This window comes from Monodelphis domestica, chromosome 5 (assembly GCF_027887165.1).
Source record: "Monodelphis domestica isolate mMonDom1 chromosome 5, mMonDom1.pri, whole genome shotgun sequence".
Lineage (NCBI taxonomy): Eukaryota > Metazoa > Chordata > Mammalia > Didelphimorphia > Didelphidae > Monodelphis > Monodelphis domestica.
The window spans coordinates 258,062,669-258,086,564 of record NC_077231.1 but is presented as its reverse complement, the minus strand read 5'-3'; the positions used below and the strand labels follow the sequence as shown (position 1 = coordinate 258,086,564).

Below are 23,896 nucleotides of genomic sequence, written 5' to 3'. Positions count from 1 at the left end.
GCAGGGTTAGCAGTCATGATTTCTGACAGAGTTGGGGCTAAAATGGATATAATTAGAAGTGATGAAAAGGGTAACTATATTTTTTTGGGGATGCTATGGTTAGTAAAGCATTATCAATATTGGACCTGAATGCACCAAGAGTTATAGTGTCTGGTTTTCTAAAGGAAAAACTAAATGAGATATAGATGGAAATAGATAACAAAATAATAATAGTAGGGAGCTTTAATTTTCTCATTTCAGAACTAGATAAATCCAACCAAAAACTAAACAAGAAAGATGTTAAGATGACTAAAACCATAAGTAAATTAAATATGATAGATGTCTGGAGAATCCACATATATCCACATGAAGCTAGTTGTAAACCTAAACCTGAGCATATACATAATCCAAACGTAGTTTCTGGTGGGACAACAATGGTTTAGAAAGCATAAATATTCTGCAAAAGCCTTACTTTAACACTCATAATACTATGGAGGTAATCTTGTTTTCCTGAGTGGTTGTATAGCATTGGAACAAAAGTTCCACTGGGTATGACCAAGCTGGAAAGATTTGGTTTTGGAAAGAATATGGTCCTGACAACAGATTGTATCTCTTGCTTAAGGACTAATCTAGCTCAATATGGCCCCAGTATGTAAATTGAGAACCAGATGGGTTAAATTGATCAAATTAAATCCAATACAAATATGGCGAAACAGGAATAATATTACTTTGTTAGAGTAGCTGTAAGTTGTTATTTAGAAAACAAAATGAAAATATACATTAAGAGCTGTAAAACTCATTCACCTAGTGATCCCATTACTAGGATAGGACCCAAAGAGTGTTATTATTTAGAGGGTAAAAAACTGTATATGTATGAAAATATTCATGTAAGTCATTACATATTTTGTAATGACAAAATAACTGGAAATGACACAAATGCAATGATTGGGAGAAATAGCCTGAATATATTGTGACATTTAAATGTAATGATTGATATGTTATTAGAAATGACAAATATTGGAAATATAAGGGAAATACATGAAGAGATGAAAAGAGAAGAAAAGAGAATAAGAATAATACATACCATAACAGCTATGAAATCAGGAGAAAAAAATGTCTAAGTAGAAGAAATACAAAGGGAACTCAAAAGCAGAGGATGTTTATATTGGCACAAACACACACACACATATATATACACAGTGATTTACATACTTTTAAACAAATTGTAAACAATGTGGAGTTTGTGGTTCTGCACATAATTTTTTTTATGCACTGGCTTCCTTATGTTTTTTGTTGATGGTGATAGTAAGTACATAATTTTAAAAACTGAAAAAAAGAAATGAATGAAAATTGCCCTGAAGTTCTAAACTAGAGGGTTAAATAGAAATTTTAAAAAAATTAACTGATTACTGCTTGAAAGATCCCTAAGTAAAAACTCACATGAGCACTATAGCTAAAATTTAAAGCTCCCAGGTAAAAGAGAAAATCTTACAAGTAACTAGAAAGCAACAATTTATATACTGTGGAACTACAGTCAGGACAGCACGAGATTTAACAGCTTTTACATTAAAAGATTTAAATAGCATGGAATACAATATTCGAAAGAACAAAGGAGTTGAATCTGTAATCAAGAATGACCTACCCAGCAAAGCTGAGTATAATTCTACAAGGGGAAAAAATAGATATTTAATGAACTAAAAGACCAGAACTAAATAGAAAATCTGACATATAAGAATCAGAAATATAAGAAGGAAAATATGAGAGACTAATTATAAGGGATTTAATAAGGTAAAATTATTTGCTTCTTATAGGGGAAAATCATTATATATACACACAGAGTAAAAAAAAAGGGCTAGAGTGGAATTTATTATGCTTTAGCTGATGTAAAAAAAAATCAGGGGTTGCAATCACAATCTCAGACAAAGTTAAAACCCAAATCAATTTATTTATTCTCATCTTGTCTTCTGCCACCTCTAATTTTATGTTCAATATCAGTTATATTTGGAAAAGTCCTCACCTCCCATCTTTGTTTGTGGAAGTTCTTTGAGTCAAAGTCCTGCTCAGTTGCCACCTCCTTCATGAAGTCTTTCCAATACCCTTTTCCCTTTGTTCCAACTCAAAATAATTTTTTCTTTCTTGAATTTCTCATAGTACCTTGCCTTCTCATAGCACCTCTAAAACACTAGGTCTAAGAACCCTTAACCATTCTGGTTGTCCTTGGCTAGTACCAACTCTTAGCTGATATAACTTTTTCTTTTGGGGTCATGTAACTCTCCTTTGGGAACACCCAGGTTATTCTGCCTTTCCTCGCCAATGTTGCCATCTCTTGGTCTGATGGACACCTTGGAACTTCTTTTAGAGTGTTATTACTATTAGTTTTAGCCTAGTCAAATCATAGCTATTGTCCTCAATGATGTATGAATCAGTCAAGTAGTCAAGTACCCCATACCAGGAGAACTCTTCACTTGCATAAGAGATGTCATATATGGGATGTAAATACCTTCCACTGGGAGATGTCTTCAAAAGCCTCATACTTTATTCTGGCAAAATTAATAAGATTCTCCTCATCACACCTTACATAGTGCTTATTTGAAAAAAAAATATATATATCTTATTCCTTTTCTCTATACTCCTATTAAATGGTAAACTCCTTGAAGGTAGATGCGGTGTCACTTTTCATATTTGTAATCCTTATCACAATACTTTATAGTACAGCTAGTCTTTAATAAATGTTCATTGAATTTTATTGCATGGGATTGATTAGAAAAAAAAAAAGGAACGTGAAAGTAAGAGGAAATTAGAGGTAGTTATTTTATTCTTCAAGTTATTAAACGAGAACCTTTAATAGGATTTTAAGAATGAAGTCTAATTCTGAATAATTGGATTTGCAATGAATATATTTAGAGAAATTCTAGGAATGATCTTACCCTTCAACAAGAGCAGCCCATCTTGTTAAGCTTTTACCAGGTTTGTTCTCTTCAGGGTCATACCATTCTTCAACATTAAACCTTTCATGTGGTATTTCTACTGTACAGTTTCGGCCTTCCACGAGCACTTGCCAGAAACGGTCAATTCCTTCTCCTATTAAAATAATGCAATTTTCCTATTTTTTATATAATTACTTGTATTATTTTCAATCAAATTTATTCTTTGATTACCTTCTAAGTTTATCATAAGACCCATTCTTCTATTTGAAGCTTTGAGAGATTAGAAAATCTCCAAAACTGCTAGTGTCTATCCCAAGAAACTGCCTTTGTGAATATTTTTCATATAAATAAATATTATGTTACCTCCCTGAAACATGCTGTTTTCCTCTCCATAGAGTATAAGTGGATTGAGGACAGAGATAAGTATCATTTTTGCCTTTGTATCATCAGCGCTTAGCACAAAGCCTGACATATAATAGAAGCTTTCCAAATGCTTGTTAATTGATACTTTTACACTGGCAAAAATTTCTAAAAAATAAGCTATAATAGCAACTAAAAAGCCCACACAAATCTAAGTAAATAAAGAAAGAAGAATTGGAGGGAATTTATCTACCCGAAAAATATTGTGATGGATTCAAATATAAAGTAAATGCAACTGAAAAGTATAATAAAAACCCTTACCTTCTGCCAATGCTACATATCAGGTCCAAGGCAGAAGAGTGGTAAGGGCTAGGCAGTTGGGGGTAAATGTCTCACTCAGGATCATACTTCTAGGCAGTGTCTGAGGTCATTTTTGAATCTAGGATCTCCCATTTCCAGACCTGGCTCTCTATCCACTGAACCATCTATCTGCCCCTAGGGTTTATATTTTTTAAAATGTTCTAGTGCCCCATATGTAGTAGGACCTCAATAAATGTTTGTTAAATTTAGTAATATCATGCTTAGAGATTTCCATAATCACAATATCTTACACATATGTCTCATTTCTATTGATATTGCTACCATCCTATAGCTCATTTCTTATTACCTCTCATCTAGTCTAGGTGTGCTAGAGTAGAGTGCTGGGCTTGAAGTCAAGAAGACTCAAGGAGCTGACATTTACCAGGGGATGGAGGTCAGGAGACACAACTAGCACACGGCTAAGCACATACAAGGCAATTTGAGGAGGGAGAGAATTGTTACAATTGGAGGGAAGGGAGAAAAAGGAAAGGTTTCACATAGGTGAGTCTTGAAGATAACTAGAGATAACTCTAAAAGTCCAATAAGGGGCAGGGTGGGGGAAAGTACGTAGCTCCCAAGACACTGACTCAGAACTATATCTGTGAAAGTAATTTTGGCAGGTTTCTGACTAGGGAATGAGAGAGGAAGCTACCATAGGAAGTGCCTTGAAGAAGCTTCAGAAGAGAGGAGGTACTTGGGAAGAGACTTGAGGTCAGAGGACTTGAAGATGAATTGGTGGTGGTACTGCTCTGTGATGGGTAAGTCAAGGCAATTTGAACTGCATCCTCATTTTTACACAGGCTGAGAATACAGTCTCAAAATGTTTTGAGCAACAACAACTCCAATGCAATAGATGCAAAACTTTTCAAGATGACAGTTTGAGGAATAACAAGACTTATTTAGATCTACAAGGTGTGTTTGTTTTTAAAAATCAGTTGAAAAATGAATGGCTATATTTTGTAGGAAACCTCTTACACATGGGATGGCAAACTAGAGATATATAAGGTAGGCAGGTAAATCCTCAGATAGGTAGATCATCAGAATATCAGACTAAAAGAATTTGAACTTCTTTCACATCTTTAAGGCATATTGGGAAGTCAAACTCTTTTTAAAAGTATTTTATAAACGAAGTATTGGATATTAATATATTTTATAAGTTCAAAAATCCTATTGAGTGCTACTGTTATTACCACACTCACCTCCTGGGAAATTGCATCCTATTCCCACAATGGCAATTTCATCACTAGTATCCATAATTTCTTATATTTGCTTTATAACTGCAAAACAAACAAATAAGTGATATGGAAATGAAGTGAAATTGACTATTTCAGATAAAAAAATAAAATGTACTTATCCAATTTGTAAACATCATCTACTAAAAAGAAGGATTCTATTTGTTAAAACACACCCTACATTTTACCAATTGGAATTTATTGTATTTATGTCCAACTCTTCATGACCCTATCTGGGTGGCTGGAGAGGGATGTATCATGAACTATGTTAAACAGAGCTGACCAGTTTTTCATTTGACCCCGTTGACAATTCTTTATTCCTGGGTAATGTCTGATTTCTGGGCTTTTGTGACCCTACTCTTTCCTGGTTCTCCTGTCCATCTAATGGCTTCTTCTTAGTGTAAAAATGGACTTCAATCCCCAGAAGTCCTTGCTCCACTTCCCCAGAATGCCCTCTAATCTCACTGAGATCTCACCTGGGCCGAGAGTGAGATGGAGTATTTAACCTGGTTGTGAATAGGCTCTGGCTTTTTTTACTTCCACTTCAGAGCACACGTAGCTCTCCACCTAGCAGGCAAGATGTGAGTGGTTGTGAATAGGCTCTCTGGGCCTAGACATGTGCTTTTCTTACTTGTGTTTTTCTTTATATTTAATCTTTAATAAACCTCATAAAAATAATCATACTCCTTGCAGAGAAACTAATTTTCTACTTGCCTCAGTTTCCCAAAATTTTAAATCTTACAGTTGGTAACCTAATGGGACAAAAGACTCTCAATTTTTTTAAAGAAGGATAGCCTAGATAATGATTTCTAAGACTCATCCCAGCTGCCTGCTCTGGCTCCCGGCCCTGCCCACCCTGGTGTTCTCTCTCGCTCACCTGGCCCACCCATTTAACCTAGATTGCAATCATCTGGTGACCTGCCTGACCAACAAACTCTAACCTTGGAGCAGATCCGCTCATCATTTAGGACTCATTTCTACCAGCTGGTAACAAATGGGGGGGATTGGGCTCCACGTGGGTGGATAGGAGCGTAGGAGGGAGAGAGGGAAAGAAAGTTTTTTTCAAGCAGGAACTTAAAAGCATGGCTATTTTACAAAGATATCTTTTAATTGCATTGATCCTTTTATTGACTTCACCTGCATTCCTTTTAGCTAACTTTGGGGAGGCAGCTGGGTGTCTCAGTAGACTGAGAGCCAGGCCCAGAGACAGGAGGCCTCTGGTTAAAGTCTGGCCTGAGACACTTCATGGCTGTGTGGCCCTGAGCAGATCGCTTGGACCTCATTGCTTACCCCTTACCACTCTGCCTTCCAATAGGCATTTAAATGGATAATTAAAAACAAAAAACAAACAACAACAAAAAAAACCCCAAAGAACTTTAACGAGACTAAAGGCTATATTTTGAGGCATTTCAGACTCCAATGGTTTATAAAGAATCTCTGTATTCTATTGCATTTCCTGATTGTTTTGTTTAAAATATAACTTTGTGATTTTAAATTCATATATTACTGGATTCAATATTATTCTGTTATACTGTTCATTTAATGTACTGAGTTTTAAAATTCTGTTGCTTTTCCCCTATAACCATATATTGAAAAAAATATTGCAATTAAGCCTATATATGAAAAAGCAGCTTTTCTATTTTTGCCTTTGTAAATTGTCACATAGAGGTGTGAACCTTAAAAATTCTCAGACCCTACTTCATAAGGTTTGGTTAAGACCATTCCCCATTTTAAACAATAAAGGAACTTAGATCAGGAATGTGAGACCTCTACTCCACCCCTACTTAAGCATACTTTAGGGGAAGACACTCTTTGCTGAACAATGAAAAATACTTAAACCCATACTTATAATAAGGCAAAAGTTCTTAAGCTGTGCCTATTTTTAGATCTAATACAAAAAGGGTGCTCAAGTACCTATAAAGGTCAGGCAACTTGTGAATTTACAAGGAGCAAAGAGGTGAGAACTTATTCAGAGGGTTTTTCAGGTGTGAACTTAATCAAAAGTTCAAGCCTTCTTAGGTGTGAATTAAGAATGGTCTGTCCTTTGGGAAACGTCTACTGTGATTGGTAGATGTGAAAACTTAGGGGAGGTGACATAGGAGAAAATTCCCTTTAAAAGGAGAGGCTCAAGACAGTCTCAGGACAGTCAGAAGAATCTCTCTCTGGAGATGGAGCTGGCTGAACTGGTGTCTCTCTGAACACTAGAATCCTTGCTTGGACAAATCTTGTGGTGAGTGGATAAAAAACTGACTGATCTCTCTCTTAAGGCTGACCTAAGCTGGTCTAGTCCTTTTCCTATTATTTTCTCTCTCTCTCACTCCTCATTTGTATTAATTAAAATCTCTATAAAACCCAGCTGACTTGGGTATATTTAATAATTGGGAATTTTTCCCTGGCAACTACTTTATATTTGATTTAAAAACAAGACACTGTCTTGAAAACATATTTTCTGTGGTCACAATTTAAGCCAAAACACTCTTTAACTACCACAGTTTATGTCTTCCACTATTTTAATTATTACAGAGGATAGATGGACTTCATCAGAACTTGTTACAATTGCTATAACAACCTTTGGAAAATTTAATGTGCTAAATAACTCAACTGATTTTAAGGGTTTTTTAAACATGATTTTTGGAATTTTTTTTAACAATTTCTGGTTATTTTTGCCTTCCCCTACCATGAGGTAAGGCCCATAGCTGAAGTGAAATTTTTTATAACCCCCAACCTTCCCGCATTTCTAAATATGTGAATGGAAGTTGGGGCAGTTAATCTCAGGGCATTTGTACCCCTAAAAAGCCTCCAAAAAAGGAGCATCTCTCATTTATACTCTTCAGCTCACTATTTCCACTAGAATGATATTTCTTCATGATGTTTTAAACCCAAAATGAGTTTTACTTTGTTTAAAAGTATGTTTATTACCAAGGTTGAAAGATTGCTATGTTTGTAAAAAAAAGTGACAAATATCCATCAATTCATAGGTTTTTAAAAAAATGCCATACAGCAACTTATGTGAAATATGATAGTGTGTTTGTTTGCTATTGTAATTAATTGGGCTATTGAGAATTTTGGGGATATTGATACCACATATTTGTACTACTATTCTTTAAAAATGAAAAATGTTACCTTGGTCAATTCATTTGCCTTATTCTCACAGTGGAGCATCGCCAGATATGAAGAGGAAATGGATCTTATTTTTGGTAAGAAAGCCTTGTATTCTATATTTTCTTAGCTGACACAGAGTTTCAATGATTATAAGCTATATTTTTGAATTTTTAAAGACTTTTATTATTATATTTTTCTTGCATGTGCAATATACTTTTTCAGTATTTTTAAATTTTTTCTCTCCTTTTTATATTTCAAGCACATGTCACCAGCATTAAGATTTTCTTTAACTTTTTGACTTTTCAGTACTATAAGTTTAAAACACATTTGTCAATGCATGCCCTAAAAAGCTATAGACTATAAAAATGATGCCAATAATTATTTTAAAAAATTATGGGACTTTACTTAATGATTCTGTCTGATTCCAAGACAAGATATACACAAAAGAGCCATTGCACAGGGCCAAAGAAAAGCTAATCCAGGATGGATTGATGCACTTCTAGGCTAATACAAAGGTCTTGAACCTAGTGTGAAGACTCGAGGTTACTGTGTTAACATTTTGTTACGACATAGGCTTTCCTTGTGTCCACACTCACTCTGAAAATACTCATAGACGAGCATCCCCGAGACCTTGGCTCATATAATCTGGTCCCCTTTTCTGCCTTTCATAGTGTGGTAACTTTCTGTAGTCCTGGCTACTGATTGGGTAAATGCATCATTGCTTAGATCATTTAATTGGGCCCTGATTCAAGGACCTGTTATAGATTTATTTTCCTTTACTTAGAATTTTTACACATAAGATGTTGATAGTCTATATTTTCATCCAGAGGTTTTTTTTTAATTTGGATTTTTCTGATATCTTTTTAATTTCTCTTGCCAATTGTTTCATATACCTCATACCTCAGCCATGCATCCCTAAGTGATCCTGTATTTTTCAATCACCCTCTTAATGGGGGAATATAAAAAATATATAATTATTTAAATTGCAAAGTTTAAATTCCTTTTGAGAAGAATTTTAGGTAAAGAAAGATGCTACCTCTCTGAATCCAGAAACTGAACTGTTGGAGAAGACACCATGAAGAAGCCTCCAGAACACCAGCTGCACAAGAATGAACTTTGGGTGTAGTCGATTGAACATTTATTTGTATGTATACTTTCATGCCAGAAAGGGGACTGCCCCCTAACTGGCTTTTTGTCAATGCATCTAGCAATTATTAGTTTTGTTCTTTTTTTTTCTCTTATCCTCAAATTATTGTAATCTTTAAATTGATTATGTTTTTATTATCCTTTGGGGAAGTCCTTCTTCCCAGAGGATCAAACAGAGGAATGTAAAAATGGACTTCAATCCCCAGAAGTCCTTGCTCCACTTCCCCAGAATGCCCTCTAATCTCACTGAGATCTCACCTGGGCCGAGAGTGAGATGGAGTATTTAACCTGGTTGTGAATAGGCTCTGGCTTTTTTTACTTCCACTTCAGAGCACACGTAGCTCTCCACCTAGCAGGCAAGATGTGAGTGGTTGTGAATAGGCTCTCTGGGCCTAGACACGTGCTTTTCTTACTTGTGTTTTTCTTTATATTTAATCTTCAATAAACCTCATAAAAATAATCATACTCCTTGCAGAGAGAGAAACGAATTTTCTACTTGCCTCAGTTTCCCAAAATTTTAAATCTTACATTAGTGCTGGTTCATCTAGAATGTTTTCCAGGGTTGTTTTCAGTCTCCTATTTTTCTCTCTGTATTGTCTTTCTTGGTGACCTCAATTCTATGTCAATGACTTCTATAGAACTAGCTTCAGTCTCTCCATTGAATTCCAGTTCTGAATCACAATTGACTATTGTCTTTTTCATACAATCTTTATCCCCAAACTCTTCTTTCTCCTAAAATTCTCCATTTCTGTCAAAGGCATCAGCATTTTTTCAATGTTCCACATTGCTAACTTCATCATTAATTTCACATTCTCTCTCATCCTACATATCTAATCAGTTGTAAAGTTTTGCCATTTAATCCTTCCCAATGTATCTTGCATCCAGTCACTTCTACTCTATGGCTACTACCTTAGTACAGGCTCTCAATATTTCTCAACTAGATTATTGCAACTTCCTTCTAAATGATATCTCTGCTCAGCTCTCTACTCCAGTCCATCCAGCAAAGTTCTGCTAAAATAATTTTCCTTGAGTACAGATCTGACCATATGGTTCCCATACTCAATTCACTTGACTAACTTTCCTATTACCTCTAGGATAAAATAGAAATTCTTCTGTTTACAGCTTTTAAAGCCCTTTACAACCTGTCACCAATCATCTTCCTAGTGCCAAAGGAATTTACTTTCACTTATTCATTCTGCAGTCCAGCCAAACTGGCTGCTCACTGTCTATTTACACATAGTACTCAATCTCCTTTTGACAGATTATCCCACATCCGTGGAATGTACTGATCTTAATCTTTGCCCTGTTCCTTCAAGATGCAGCTAAAGTACAAATTTTCAACATGAAGGTTTTCTTGGCCTCCCAACTGCTAGTATTCTTCTCTCCTTCCTAGACTACCTTGTATATGTATATTAACTACTTTGTATATGCTTGTATTAACTCACTTTATATTTTTATTTATGTACACTTAAATACATCTCTGGGTCCCTCATTAGAATGTAAACTCCTTTGAATAGGAATTGTTTCAATTATTATCCTTGCGTCCCTATCACCTAGCACAAGATGCTTAATAAATCCTTTTTGATTCATTGATAGGGTAAGCCCCATCTTCCCCAGATGACTCTAGTCATTCAGTTTTATTGTATTACTCTAGTTTGAGGGTTTTCCTTAAGATGAAATGATTTGGGAATGGTAGAGTTGCCCCTCTCTTTCCCTCAACTTAATTTAGTCCTTGTGGCTCCTCCCCTTGCTTTTCTGAACAGGCCAAATCGTTTACAATGTGCATAAAGGACAAAGGTTGGATTTAGTGCCCTATGGCTTAATCTCTTTTTACCTCCAGTTTGGTTCCCAAACTAACCTGATTAATCCAGGAACCTCTCTACTTGATCTGCTTAATTTGCTAGTTCCTTGATGCAAATGATCTATGTGGAGGTGCAGACTTTCCTCCAAGAAACTGAGCCTGAATTGGGAGTGTATCCTCTCTCTCTCTCTCTCATAAACCCTTATCTTTTGTCTTAGAATCAATACCATGTATTGGTTCCAGGGCAGAAGAGCAGTAAGGGCTAGGCAAGGAGTTACGTGACCCGCCCAAGGGTCACACAGCTAGAAAGTGTCTGAGGCTAGATTTGAACCTAGAACCTCTCATTTCTAGGTCTGACCCTCAATCCACTGAGCCACCCAGCTGCCCCCTATCCTTTTTCCTTCCAACCCTATCTAGTGATCATTCTCTCTGCCATTAAAAAGCCAAGTCTAAGGGTATCATCTAGGTGCCTTTATGAATTAATCAATAATTCACAGTGTAGTATATAGGTAGTAAAGGATTTAAGTAATTTCCAGTTTTACTTTAAAAAAATCATTTGACAAGAACAATAACCAATTTTAAATTCAAATAAAAAATATTTTTAAGATGGATGAATTTACAACAAAGTCTCAACTTAAAATATTAGCCCTTTTGTGTAGGACCAAGGAGGCCAATAAGCTCCAGTTTAAACAGCAGATTTGCACAATTAATATACTTTCCTGCATTTGGTACCACAAAAATATGTTATATAACTCCTAATGAGACAATCTCTGCCTCCCAACCCATTTAGGAGTTACATATGCTAAGAACAGGCACAGGAATGTCCTGAAATTCCTTTCCAAGGTCACTCTTGAATTCTGCCACTAGTTATTTAGAAATCTGTGTGACAGATACTTTGACATGGAAAATACCACTTTGAACCAAATGGTTCCTTTGGAAAACAAAACAATATGAAAAACATTAGTCAAATACTGGTAGAATTACAGACTGTTGGAATTGGAAAGGTCTCTAGAGCCCAATTCTATCCTTGCTGAGGGTCAGATATCTAATGACTTACCTAAGGTCACATGAAATCTAGTGGTAAAGATGAAAGATAAACGAAAATATTGTCAATTACAAATACAAACCACCAAAAGTTAACATTTACCCCAGTGAATGCCTTTTTCTTCTTTGTGATTCTTCAGGTCATATTATTAAGTTAAACTACCTAATATTTTTCAGTTGTTTCATGTGTCCTAGGAGGCAAACATGCTACATTTGGGTTTAAAGGATTATGGAAGGCCCACAGGAAAAAGAAACTTCCCAAAGTTAAGATAAAACTACTCTTTCTGAAATTCAGGAGAAAGAGAATCTGAAAATTTCCCATGAATATGTTGAATTTTTTTTAAAATCACATATCGCTAAGGTTAAAAATGAAGGAATTCAGTTTTAGGACTGTACTTGGAATCCATAGAACAAGGAGTGCAAATTTTTGTTCTTAATTCTACCATTCACAAGCCCCATACTGTGATGCTTCAAGTTTAGTACTTTATTACCAAGAATCTATACTAAGCTGTTTGAATATAAACAAGACTTCATGGAAACATTTATGGAGTAAACACTGTAGCATCAGCCAAATAGGATATTTTGTCTTCACACTCTTGAACTCACAACCTAATAGCAAATACCAGCTGCAAAGGAATACAAAATTTGTAACAGCTGACTAAACATTTAACTTGGGGAAACCGAGCTCTTGGAATTCAAGGTAACTGAAGGTAGGTTCTCAGCATCCACAAACATCCTAAATCCTTACTTTTAATCTGACTACTTTAGATGTTAACTTGCTCACAACAGAAAGGTTTATCACCTCATCAAGCCAGTTACAACGCCTACGTTTAACAAGGCTCTAATAGGAAAACGTTTCTAAATCTGGATTTTGACCCAGTTTAGACCAACTGTGCTGAGAACTTAATGAAGAAAAGGCTTGTAGGGTAAAAGGTACTCTGGGTGAAACTTGTAACTGTATGGCTCCCTATTGTACATGGATTGTTAATTTTGTCTCACATTTTTATCTACACAACAGACACAGGGTACATAGGCACACAGCAGACATTTAATAAATGATGGACTGATATGTTGTGCCTCAACCTAATTTGAAGCAATTCATATAGTAAAAATGACTTCCATTCTTTATCCGCCAAAGAGAACACAGACTCACAGAGTCTAAGAGTTGCGTATACCCAAGATGATAAAATTATCTGGAATTAGGAGTGTAGTCTGGGACGTTGGCAGTTTTTCTTTTCATGGCAATAAATGGCTAGCACGAGTATCAGACCTGTGACCCTGGTCTCTTTAACACCGCACTCTAGCTAAGCAAACAAACCAGCTAGCGTGGGATGGTAAGGCACACCTTGTCCCCCAAATAATTCGTATAACAGTCCATAAAAGTCAGATGAATGTAGTGAAATTGAGAAAAATAAAATTTAGTTGCTTACTATTAATTTTGTTATTTAATATATTGCATTTAACACTTGAAGATCATTGGTTGCACCTTTTGAAGAAAGTCTCACCTAAATTATTATAAGGCTTATCTGTCTATAAATGCATGGTCCAAATTAGCATATAATGGCTGATTGTTTCTTTTTTAAAACCTTTACCTTCCATCTTAGACTCAATACTGGGTATTGGTTCTAAGGCAGAAGAAGAGTGGCTGTCCCCCATGCCTGGAATGTCCTACCTTCTTATCTTCAATGTGTAGCTCTCCAAAGCTTACTTTAAGATTTAGCTTAAATCCCACCTTCTGTAGGAGTCTTTTCTTCTTTTCTTTTCTGTTCTTTTTCCCTCTTCTTTACTCTTATTTTCCATCTTGAAATCAATATTGTGTATTGGTTCCAAGGCAGTAGAGTGGTAAGGGCTAGGCAATGGGGATTAAGTGACTTGCCCAGGCTCACACAGCTAGGAAGTGGCTGAGGCTACATTTGAACCCAGGACCTCCTGTCTCTGGGCCTGACTCTCAATCCACTGAGCCACCAAGCTGCCCTCCTGGTTGTTTCTTAAGTACTAATTTTTTTAATCTTCTGTATAAGAATAAAGTAAAAGGAAACACAAATAACAAATTGCATGTACAATTTGTAGGCAATAAATGGGGGGGGGTCCCCAAAAAGTGGAGACTAAGTAAAAAGTCTCCTAAATATTTCTAGTTTTAGATTTCTCCTTGTAGATTCCATAAACAGGTCACTGGGAAACCAGACACAACATATCTGAGATGATGAAGATATCAGATATCAGACATGCCTGCCTGTCCATCCTACACACGTGGACTGGCCATAGCCACTCTCTGATATATTCATCTTCATGTACACATCCTTTATGAGAGACTAACTTCTTTAAATGATTTCCTCATAGAATAAAATAGGAAAATTCTACAAATCACTTCTAGGAAAAAGGCAATTCATTTGGAAAGGCATTTCTAATCACATAAAAGTAGAGGCAAATCAGAATAGACATAAAATTCAATATTAGCTGAGTTTGGAATACACTTTTATACTGGGGATAGAAAGGGCAGCTGCCAGGTTAGTAAATGTGGTAGAAAACATCACAAACCAAACCAGACAGTGGCTTCAACAAAAATTATTCATAACATTGCTCCAAATATTAACACAGGTCCAAGTTCAACATTGAAAAAGAAAAATCACTGCCGGTTGGTACTCTGGAGCTCAATACCCTGTTTTCAACAGCATTTTGACAGTTTGGTTCTCTGTTTCAGAATATGAATTATTTCTTCCTTCTTTTCCTACTCCCCTCCCCCTTCTTCTCCCTCACCTTCCACCTTCCAATCAATAGTGTGTATTGGTTCTAAGGCAGAAGAGTGGTAAAGGCTAGGGGAAATGGGGGTCAAGAGTGAATTTTTTTTCAAATGAAAAACCTAGAGAGGAGAAAAAACCAAAAAAGCCCAGGGAGAAAAAATGCTGGTAAGGAGGGGCGCATTTCTTTGGTCAGACAACCAAGTGAGGAGGTAGTTTTGAGAACTTCTCAGGTAGAAAACAGCCAAGAGAACACTGTGCTGATCTACTACTGGGCAGGCACTGGGAAAGTGGCAAGGGACTTCACTTCAAGAGACCAAAGATGAGTATTTAATACTTCTCCTCCAGGACCAGGGTGTCGGTGCAGCTCAAAAAGTGGCTCTTTTCTGAGGATTAAATTCCAAACTCAATCTGGTTACATGACTGCCCACGAGAAACCTGGACAACCTTGAGTCCCATTATTGCTACTGTTGAGTTTTTTCATGTAGTATTGCCGTATTTCTCTTACCAGTGTGTAAAAAGCATCTTCAACACCCTACCTAGTCTTGGCTGAAGTTTCAATGAAGGGAATTCCATAGCTCTTGGCTAGTTCCTGAGCCTGTTTTGTGTCAGCTGTCCTGGTTGGCAAATCACACTTATTTCCCATCAGCACCCTGGGCACATCATCAGTCTTTCGCTCCTTTAGAGGTTGCTTGTAGAGGTTCATATCTGCAAATGACTTGCTATTGTTGATGGCAAAGACACAGCGAAAGCCTTCGCCTGTCCTCATATACTGGTCTCTCACAGCACTGCACTCTTCCTGTCCAGCGGTGTCGAGTATGGCCCACAAACAGGTTTCACCATCAATAACTACTTGCTTTCGATAGGAGTCCTTTGTAGTAGGATCATGCTCGCTACAAAGTGATTCTGGATGAGCTGGATGGTCAAGGCGCTTTCCCCCACACCGCCAGCTCCGACCACCACCAGTTTGTACTCGGTCATTCACACCAGCAAAGACGTCGAGCTCTGCTGCCTCAACTTCGGTCAGACGCAATCCTACAACCAGTAAATGTGCCAGAGACCCCGGAAACGCCATGAACAGTCCCGACCCCGGGGAGCGACACTTCCGGCCCCACACTTACGTCATCAGTCCGCCCAGACCGCCAATTGATTTTACCTCTTATCAAAGGGCTATCCTGATCAGAGAATTTAGTACTTCATTAATGGCACACAGGAGGGTCCTACTGTTCTTCTGGACACACCTTTCTTTACGAGGGGGGTGGGGTGGGGGGAAAGACTTATACCTAAATAGCTGATACAAAGGAGAATACAATAAATGTGATGGAAATTTTGAAGGTGAAAGCCAAATCTAGTATTTTATATTTGATCGTGGAGGAAATAGGAATTTTTGGACAGGGGAATGATATGGTCAAATTTGGGCAACAGATCTTTGTGTGCTCAGATTATGGAGTGATTGGAATAGTTAATTGAAATGCCAAATTATAAAAACACCTTGTATGATTATAATAGCTCCAATCCAATTTATTTCAATAAGATGTTGGTTCTCCCAAAATGGGGATGTGACTAAGCAAATTTCATTTCTTAGTGAAGTTTAACTGATAAAAATAGTCACTACAATGAGGAGGCCAAAAGAACCCAGAAATAAACCAACAATTTCTTTGCCAAGTGTAGAGAGAAGGCAGGCAAAAACAACAAATGGTTTAGAGTTCAGGCTTATTCACAAAACAACACAGAAGAAAATGATGAATAACCATGAGCAGTACTGGCTCATAAGATAGTAAAAAGGAGTCAAGAAGAAAACAAACCTATTAAGAGTGTGGCATTTGATTCAGCAAAGCCATGTCCCCTGGAGAGCATTCATAGGTGAAAATAAGGGGGAAGCTGACAGAATGAAAATGAAACATCTTTCAAATTTGACCTCAGACACTTCCCAGCTGTGTGACCCTGGGCAAGTCACTTAACCCTAAATGCCTAGCCTTTACCCCTCTTCTGCCTTGGAACTGATACTTGGTATTGATTCTAGATAGAAGGTAAGAGTTTAAAAAAACGAAACATCTGCCAACATATTTATAGTAACTATTTCCATCAGTGCTGATAGTGCAACCACCATGTTTAGAATCTAACACCTCATTATCTTATGCAACATATGAGGAAATGGTAACCACACTTAAGAAAATCATCTGGCAAAGTTCTGACCCAACCAAATACACAGACCCAATTTAAAAGATATTTTAAATTTTATTTTTTAAACCCTTACTTTCGATCTTAGAATCAACATTGTGAATTGGTTCTAAGGCAGAAGAGCAGTAAGGGTTCGGCAATGGGGTTAAGTGACTTGGCCGGGGTTCACACAGCTAGAAAGTGTCTGAGGCCATATCTGAACCCAGGACCTCCCATCTCTGGTCCTGGCTTTCAATCCACTAATTTACTTAGTTAGAATATTTTTCCACAGTTAAATGATTTATGTTCTTTCCCTCCTTTCTTCCCTCTCCACTCCCCAAGATGACAAGCAATTCCACTGGGTTATACATGCATCATTGTTCAAAACCCATTTCCATATTATTCATATTTGCAATAGAGTGATAAAAGATATATATTTTTTAATTGATTTTTTTTCAAAGAGAAAGACAGCACAAAGTTCTTTAAAAAGGTGGGTGGGAAGAAATGAGTAATTATTGATTTTTATGTCTTTTAAAAATATTTATAACAATTTTTATAAGAATGTTCTACTGAGAATACCCTTGATCAAAATATGAGAGGATAAGTATGCCTTTTGGATGCAATTTTCTGTAGCAGAGTACATTTTGAAAAGAAAATAATTTTACAATGTAATCTCAAAAAGTAAGAACAACTCAGAAAACTTAAATAGAACCCTGTAAATGGAACTATTACATTTTGAAATGAAGACATACATTTAACAAAAGCAACTTATTTACCCTGGATTCCCTTCTTATTTTTCAATCTGTGAACTTCAGTACTTTCATTGTTTTTATAGTAATAGTCAGGATGTAGTTCTTTAAATTTTTTAAAAAATTTACTAAGATCCATTAAAATATTTAAATAAAAATGGGTTATATATTAAACCATAAAATCATAAATTTCCATTATTTACATTTTAAAACGAAGTACTTTCACAAGGCAATGACACAAATGTCTGATTTGTTACTGTACCTCTTGCACTTTTTTCTTTTGCGTATTACTGGATATTTTTTTTTTACACATTTTTATACAATAATCTGGGTACTGGCATTAAAGATGTAGGCTCCTTTAATGTGTTGACCATGATTATCTCTTTACTCTAACACCTTCTCTGGCTCCCCAATTTATACTAAATAAAATTTAATTTTCTGACCCTATTATTAAGGCCCTTCATAATTGGATTCCAGCCTACCTGGCCCACTGGTTCTTATACTATTCACTTTCACAAACTCACATTTTTGACAAATGATACTTTTCTTTCTCTCATTCTCATCATTCCCTCTTCCATCTCTGTGCCTTTGTTAATGATGTCCTCCATATTTGGAACATATACCATTCCAAGTCTTTTTATTTCTCTTCTTTCAAGGCTCAAATCAATGACGCCTCTTCTGAAAAGTGTCATTTTCTGTTTTCACCATTCCTACCCCACATATTTAATATAATATACCTGATAATGATATAAAGCCAGAAATCACAGAATGCCAAAATCTTGGAAGAGTCAAAATTACAACTAATCCAAATGATAATAGAAAGACACATAGTGGGTTTAAATAAACCATAGCACATTACCATTGAGGATTTTGTGTGGAACAAGTGGTATAAACAGTACTGTTAAGTACAGGTGTGACTAGAATAGCAGCTAGGTTGGGTGCTACATTTTTAACCTTGGCATATTAAAAGAATCAGGTAAAGACCTCTGGAATGCTGGGTAGAGTCTCTAAAGAGAATTTATGGAAGGATGTGTCTAAATATCATATAGGATAAGACAGAATCAGTGAAAACAGCTCTATCAAGTGTAAACACTGATAGTTTAGATTCTGTCTTCTTAACTGCTAGCAAATAGCATTTGGGATTCTTGGGGTAGAAATGTATTTTTATGGTGTTTTTTCTTTTTTTAAAGGTTTTTTTCCCTCTTGTTTATTTATGTACTTATACATATTTTGGTATTATTCATGTGATTGTTTAAAGGGGATTTCTAGTTTGAAAGACTGGAAAATAGTATAGCTTCATAAGTAACCTCATAAGTTGTCTCTTTAATTGAAATCTGATACTTTTTTTCCTTTTTTTCTGGGACTGGTAGTAATGAGGTTAGAATACTATTATTGTTTGTTGGAATGAAAATAGCAGAAGACTGGGAGTTTGAGCTGGGTTCTAGACCTGCTGCTAACTAGTTGTGTCATGGACAAGTTAACTTTATTATCATTATTTTTTTTACCTCAATCTCATCTGTAAACTGGGTGGGACTCATCAAAATATATTTATCTAATCAGGAATGAAGAAGTATCGTAACACAGTGGAGCAACTGCTCAACCTGGGATCACATACCAAATTCAGTCCTTGGCACATACTGATGGGCGAAATCCTAGGTAAGTTACTTAACTTCTGTGTCTCCAGCAACTCTCTAAAACTTTGCTACTTGGAGGAGGGATTATGACATGTGGGAGTTCCCCATGCTGATGAAATCACAGATGATTTGTGTTTGTGTATTTGCATATCAGTAATGAACTTCCATATTTTCAGACCTGTCTTCCTACTTGAGTTCATCTTTCCATATACTTTCTGGATATTTACACTTGTCTGATGAGGCAGCTAGCTGGTGTAGTGGATAGAGGGTTGGACCTAGAGTCAGAAAGAGCTGAATTCAAATCCAGACTGAGACAGTTATTAAACTCTGTGACCCTGGACAAATCACTTGGCCTTTATTTGTTCTCAGTTGCCTTATTTGTAAAATGGGGATAATAATGGTACCTACCTCCAAGGGTTGTTACAAGGATCAAATGAGATAATATTGGTAAAGCTCTTTATAAACATTAAAGTGCTATATAAATGCTAGCTATTATGCTGATGATGGATGACTATGACGATAATGTCAAACTCAACATGTCCAAAACTATATTTGTAATTCTATTACCTCTTTCAACAACTCTGCCCACCGCCACCTTCCTGTCACTTAAGCCCCAAACCAAAACCTCAGCATCAACCTTCTCTTTCATCCCTTATAGTTTACACACACGTTTCCCTTTTAAGATGTTTTTTATGTCTATTACTTTTTCTTCTTTTTACCACCTTCAATTTAGTTCATTCTTTTCTTAGACCTTTGCCTTCTATTTAAGAATCAATATTAAGTATCAGTTCCAAAACAGAAGAGTGATTAAGGGATAGGCAATTGGGTCCAAGTGGCTTGCCCAGGGCCACACAGCTACAGTGTCTACCTAGCCGCCCCAATTTAGTGCATTCTTTTATCATCTCACCCTTAGTAAAATAGTCTCTCAAATATTCTTCCTTAATTCAATCTCCCTCCTGATCATCCTGCATAGTGATGCCAGGCTAATTGCTTCTTAAATATTCCTTTCATCATGTCATTTGCTCAAAAATTTGTTCTACTCCATTAAATCTAAATTTGGCCTAATTTTTACATCTCTCTATAATTTGATACCATCCTATAATACCCAGCCTTATTCCCATTACTTCCCCATGTATACCCTCAATTTTAGTCAGTCTCATCCTTCAGGACCCAGCTCAAATCCTACTTCTTCCATGAAACTTTCTCCAACTTCCATAGCCCACATTGATTTCTCTTGTCTTAGAAATGCCTTATTACCTACCCTCTTCAACACAGTTTAGCATTGTCTTGTATATCTATAATTGTTTCATCATAATGAGGCCCCAACTAGAGTCTAAACCTATTAAAGGCAGGTACTGTCTTTTATCCCCATGACACAGCATAATGTGATACATGTTGTCTTCTCATCAAATACAGGCTAATTTCTTACATTAATTTAGTTTTTTTACAGTTTCTATATTTTGTTGGGAGGTTTGGTTGATAGCAAAAAGTTGGACTGATCAGTTTATTGATACTCATTATCAAAATGGAAATGCTAGTAGGGTAAATTTCAACCAAGACTTCATTATGATGCAGAAGTGATCTTGGATTCCCAGAGCCTTTATCAGTGGAATACATATACAAATACTACCAAGGTGGGACAGTCAAAGAGAGCAATTTTGATGCCTATGGCAACCAGTACAAAACATACTTTTAAATCAACTTTGTAATTCACATTGTGAAAATAATAAAAGGAAAAATTAATATGAATTCAGTGGAATAAGAGGGAGAATTAGTTACTATAGTGTCCCAAGATGGATCATTAAGTACCTTCTTATTTTAACTAATTATTCTTTAATAACTATTTGCTAAACTGAGTTGTTTCCACATGATGAAGGAAGACACCTGTAAATATTTTTACTTTCTAAATGTTAGTGTCCTGAGGAAACTTCCCCATCCCATCCTAGTTAGACAGAGTGAAATTCAGAGAGACTAGCTCATTATCAAAAATCTGGCTACTAAAGTGATGTTTTTCCCAGTCTTAGTGTGTTATGAAGACAAACTACTGCAGCATAGATGAGTTTCAATCTACACTGGTTGCAGGTGGATGGATTTAACTTCACAAGGAAGCAGTGTGGTATGGTGAAAAGAATGGTGGATTTAGAGCCAGAGGGCCTGGGTTCTGATCCTTGCTCTGCTGTGCTGTGTTCTGCTAGTATGAAGTTGACCAAATCACTTAAACTCTATTGGTTTAATGGAATACAAATGAGATTCCTCATTTATAAAAGAGGAAGGATGGACTAGATAACCTTGAAAGTCCCTTCTAGCCTTAAATCTATTAGCTATGTGTTCCTCAATTTTCAAATAATAATGAGATAAAAGAAGGAAATGGTTGATGCCTTATGGTAGATTTCCATTTTGATTTATTAGGCTAGAAAGATCTCTTAGCTTGTGGGAGCTAGTGAGGTGTTGGGGTGTGGTACAGACTTTAAAACTTTGTATGAACAAGGAACCAAATAGCATGAATGTGGGTTTTCTTCTATAGGATTCATAGGCAATTTCATAGCTGCTCATTATAATTTACAGCATCTTAAAGGTTCTAAAAAGAAACATAAGATTGAGAATAACCTGTTTAGTTGATATTCATAGTATTTGCATTTTTAAACTCTTCAGATAATTTATAATATTCACAATAAATTGGCTTTGGATGTATCTAAGAACAACTATTTACTGAAGAGAAACTAAACTTTAGATTTTAATTAGTAATACTGCAAAAATAGCCAAAGAATTAAAGAAGAATTAAAGAATTAAAGAAGACTATGTTGGATCCTCCTTTTGGATTTTTAGAAATTGAACTGATGACCTGGAGAAGAAAGGAGACCAGGTTGTCATTCTTAATCTCTTCCTCCTCACCTCTGTGCCAAAATGAATACATAAAGTTGCTTTTTCCTAATAGAAGTTCTTACCTCCTGCTAGATATATGCCAAGTATTCTTAACCCTTTTTGTGTTATGGAATCCATTTTGTCTGGTCAGGTAAAATCTACAAACCCTTTCTCAGAATAATGTTTTGTTTATTTTTTTTAATTTATACTTTTTAGAAATTTTATTATTTTTATTTTTTCTTGCCAGTGTTTATTTAAAAAAATATTTTTCCATGGATATATGATTCATGTTCTCTTCCTCCCCTTTTTTCCTCCCCCTTCCCGGAGCTGACAAACAATTTCACTGGGTTATGCATGTGTTATCACTCAAAACCTATTTCCATATTAGAATGTTTTAAATGGATAAAATAAAATACATAAAATGTTACAAAGGAAACTAATTATATTAAAATAAAGATGTAATTTTTTCCCCATCCAAATTCAGAGGCTCCTTTGAAATTTGTCCACAGATTGGACCTCAGCTTAAGAAGCTTTTATTATTTCCTTAGATGATGCAGTGGGCAGAGTGTTGGAAATGGAGTCATACATACATGTAATCTCTTAAAAACTTTCACTTAACTCCCAGATGTATTGACTTTTTCTCAGTCCTGATGCTTCTTGACATTTCTACATTTTACTTCTCACCATTTACCTTCTACTAGAGAATTTTCCTTTGTGCGTTTTGGTGATACTACTGTCTCTCTTTCTTCTCTTAACTGACTGACTCTTTTCCATATCCTACCCTCTAACTTTGCCCCCACCTTTTCCTCCCAAGAGTCTGTACTGGTCCCCCTTTCTCATTAGTTCCATACTCTCTCACTTGGGTTGCTAAGTGGTGCAGTGGATAGAGTGGTAGGCCTGGAGTCAAGAAGTCTCATTTTCCTGAGTTCAAATCCAGCCTCAGACATTTACTAGCTGTATGATCTTAGTCAAGGCACTTTCATCATCTATAAAATGAGCCAGAGAAGGAAATGACAAACCATTCTAGTATCTTTGCCAAGAAAACACTAAACATGGTCCTGAGGAGTCAAAAAGTTGGATAAGACTCAAAACAACTGAATATTAACAAGAATCTCATTTGATAATCCCATCATCTCCTTTACGTTCAATTGCCATCTCTGCGTTAGATAATTCCTAGATCTAGAACCTTCTCTCCTGAGTTCCTTTTCCACATCACCAACTGCCTCTTGGATATCTCAAACTAGATGTTCTGTAGGAATCTCCACATCACGGTCTACAACAGAACTCATTTTCTTTTTTCTTCTAAAATCTCTCTTCAGAACTTCTTTTCTACTTTACCACCATCCTTCCAGTTATCCAGACTGGCAAACTCAGGGTCATCTTTGATCCCTCACTCTCACTTTATACATTCAATCAGTTACCAATTTGTGTTCTTTCTTTCACAGTATCTTTCCTGTACACTTCTCTTTACTTACATAGCTATTACCCAACTCAAAGCTCTAATCACCCCTGGCATGGACTATTGTAGTACCTTCCCCCTTAGGAAAAGGGTGGGACCCCTTAAACCTTTTCCTTCTGTATTAGTATCAATTCCAGGACAAAAGAGTGGCTATAGCTATGCAGTCAGGGTTAAGTGACTTGCCCAAGTTCATACAGCTAGGCAGTGCTTGAGTACAGATCTGAACCCTGGTCCTCCCAACTCTATCCACTGTGCTACCTACCTGCCCCTGCAGTAGCTTTCTAATTAGTCCAGCTTCTAATCTCTGCTTCTGCCAATCTGCCCTCCACAAATTGTCAAAGTG

At 36.2% G+C, this 23,896-nt stretch overlaps 2 protein-coding genes and 1 pseudogene across 3 annotated transcripts in view; all 3 read right to left on the bottom strand.

Moving 5' to 3' along the window:
* Window positions 1-20,464, bottom strand: part of LOC130454634 (mycocerosic acid synthase-like) — a 38,798-nt gene extending 18,334 nt beyond the window's left edge. The window contains exons 1-3 of one of the 2 annotated variants that reach the window (XM_056800073.1): window positions 20,371-20,464; window positions 4,826-4,903; window positions 2,907-3,060 (exon numbers count right to left, since the gene is read on the bottom strand). In XM_056800073.1, the coding sequence (XP_056656051.1) occupies window positions 2,907-3,060; window positions 4,826-4,880 (209 nt within the window). In that variant the 5' untranslated portion in view covers window positions 4,881-4,903; window positions 20,371-20,464. Of the gene's footprint in view, window positions 1-2,906; window positions 3,061-4,825; window positions 4,904-19,213; window positions 19,621-20,370 lie in introns of those variants that run through there. The other variant, XM_056800074.1, reaches the window with a different exon arrangement.
* Window positions 9,547-17,549, bottom strand: LOC130454635 (GTPase NRas-like; annotated as a pseudogene).
* The window catches only part of LOC130454735 (mycocerosic acid synthase-like polyketide synthase), a 66,429-nt gene continuing 58,235 nt past the window's right edge, over window positions 15,703-23,896 (bottom strand). The window contains exon 6 of the mRNA XM_056800668.1: window positions 15,703-15,864. Within this exon, the coding sequence (XP_056656646.1) occupies window positions 15,703-15,864 (162 nt within the window). The remainder of the gene's footprint in view (window positions 15,865-23,896) is intronic.